Here is a 1,620-nt window from a genome sequence, read left to right as displayed (position 1 = left end):
TTTAAACACGTTAATCAGGATACAAACGTGCCACGCCCTGTGACCGACCCACAGTCACAGCCAGGGAAAAGGAAGAAGGTGTTTTATAAAACGAGGCACGTTTTGTTTGGCACGCTGCTCTTTGGCATCAGTGCTGGGCTGAAGACGAGGGAGTGGGTGGGCCATGGCCTTTCTAACATCACGCCTGTGTTCACGGACACATCCCTCAGCTCACACCTGGGCTCTGTTGCACAAAATAAAGGCTCGAGGATTCAACCAGGTTCCTGACTCAGACTCTGAGATCTGCACATGAACGTGTCCGGACCTCTGGGTCTTTGGATCTTTGATTTTCATGTTACTCTGGATTTTAGCTGCAGCCTCACCACGATGTCAGACTGCGCTCGGCTGTGAGTCATGAGGAAACTGAGAAGCTCCACAAAGCTCAAAACATTGTGGAAGTGGAGTCACCTGAAGGACCAGGAGTGGAGCTGCACACGTTTCCCGGATTGTTTCTTTGTTGATACATCTGGACCGTGTTCCTGCACGTACACCAGGTTTGGGTTTAACTTTGTCAGGTCAGGTGGAGAAGAAGACAGAACTCACCAAACGATTCCTCCATCTGTGTGGAGCACGGTGGTGGAGGGGTAATGATGTGGGATTGGTCTGCAGTGCAGTTCTAGGTTTGTGACATGTGACACACACACACACACACACACACACACACACACACACACACACACACACACACACACACACACACACACACACACACACGTGATAAAACTTAACAACAGAACAAAATGACATCAGGCAGTAACAGGCTCAGGAGCCACATGTGGAGGGGGGAGGAGCTTTTAGCTGCCCTGTACGTTTTGCGCACATTTGTGTTAAAAAACAAACAAAGAAAAAAGCCTTCAAAGTGTGAGAGTTCACGATAAGACGGAAACGAAGCTCGACCACGATGAGCGCGACGTTAGCGTCTCCCTGCTCTGACTTCAGTGTTCCTCTGCAGAAACAGCTCGTCTCTGGATCTTTGTCCCGTTTCAACGTCTGCTTTGTTTCTGTCAGTCGGAGCGAGATGACAGGAAAGGTTCGTCCATCTCTCTGCTCCTGTGTAACAATATTTATAATGACATCAACCATCAAGGTCAACTTGAGAAGTTCAGCAAACAACCCATGAAAGAAAGCAGAAGTCAAATAAAGGATATATAAAGACGTGAGGAGCTGTGAGGTTCCTGTGAAGGAATGTTGGCTTTAGAAGTGCTGGAGTTCTCAGTCTGGGTCGTCTCTGCTTCCTGTTCGTGTTTCAGTCCAAACTGAACGCTGGGAGCTGCTTCACAAGGAACATGTTGAGTTGGACTGAAGCAACGTGAGGCCGGGGGTCCGGGTGGGACCAGGAAAGCTGCTGAGGGTGGTTTCTGAGGATGAGGAGGACTCGAGTCCTCTGCTGGTTCCAGGTGGTGGTGGGGGGACTGGACGTGGCGTCTCAGTAGCGGTGGGTTTGGTGGGAGTACTGGGAGCTCTGCTGGGAGGATGAAGAGTATCCCATGGAGCTCTGGGGCTGAGTGGACCCCTGGACCGTGCTTTGGTAACCAAGACGTGAGCCGGAGTGCTGAGGAAGGAAGGAAGGAAGGAATAAAT

The 1,620-nt window shown here is 50.4% G+C and overlaps 1 protein-coding gene across 1 annotated transcript in view; it reads right to left on the bottom strand.

Annotated features, from left to right (window-relative positions):
• Positions 1-815: 815 nt before the first annotated feature.
• The window catches only part of cdk19 (cyclin-dependent kinase 19), a gene marked incomplete at its 5' end in the record, with an annotated part of 24,798 nt that continues 23,993 nt past the window's right edge, over positions 816-1,620 (bottom strand). Inside the window, 1 exon segment of the mRNA XM_014029431.1 lies at positions 816-1,591. Coding sequence (XP_013884885.1) covers positions 1,466-1,591 — 126 coding nt within the window.

This window comes from Austrofundulus limnaeus, unplaced genomic scaffold (genome assembly GCF_001266775.1).
Source record: "Austrofundulus limnaeus strain Quisiro unplaced genomic scaffold, Austrofundulus_limnaeus-1.0 Scaffold901, whole genome shotgun sequence".
Taxonomy (NCBI): domain Eukaryota; kingdom Metazoa; phylum Chordata; class Actinopteri; order Cyprinodontiformes; family Rivulidae; genus Austrofundulus; species Austrofundulus limnaeus.
This window is presented reverse-complemented; position numbering and strand designations above follow the sequence as displayed.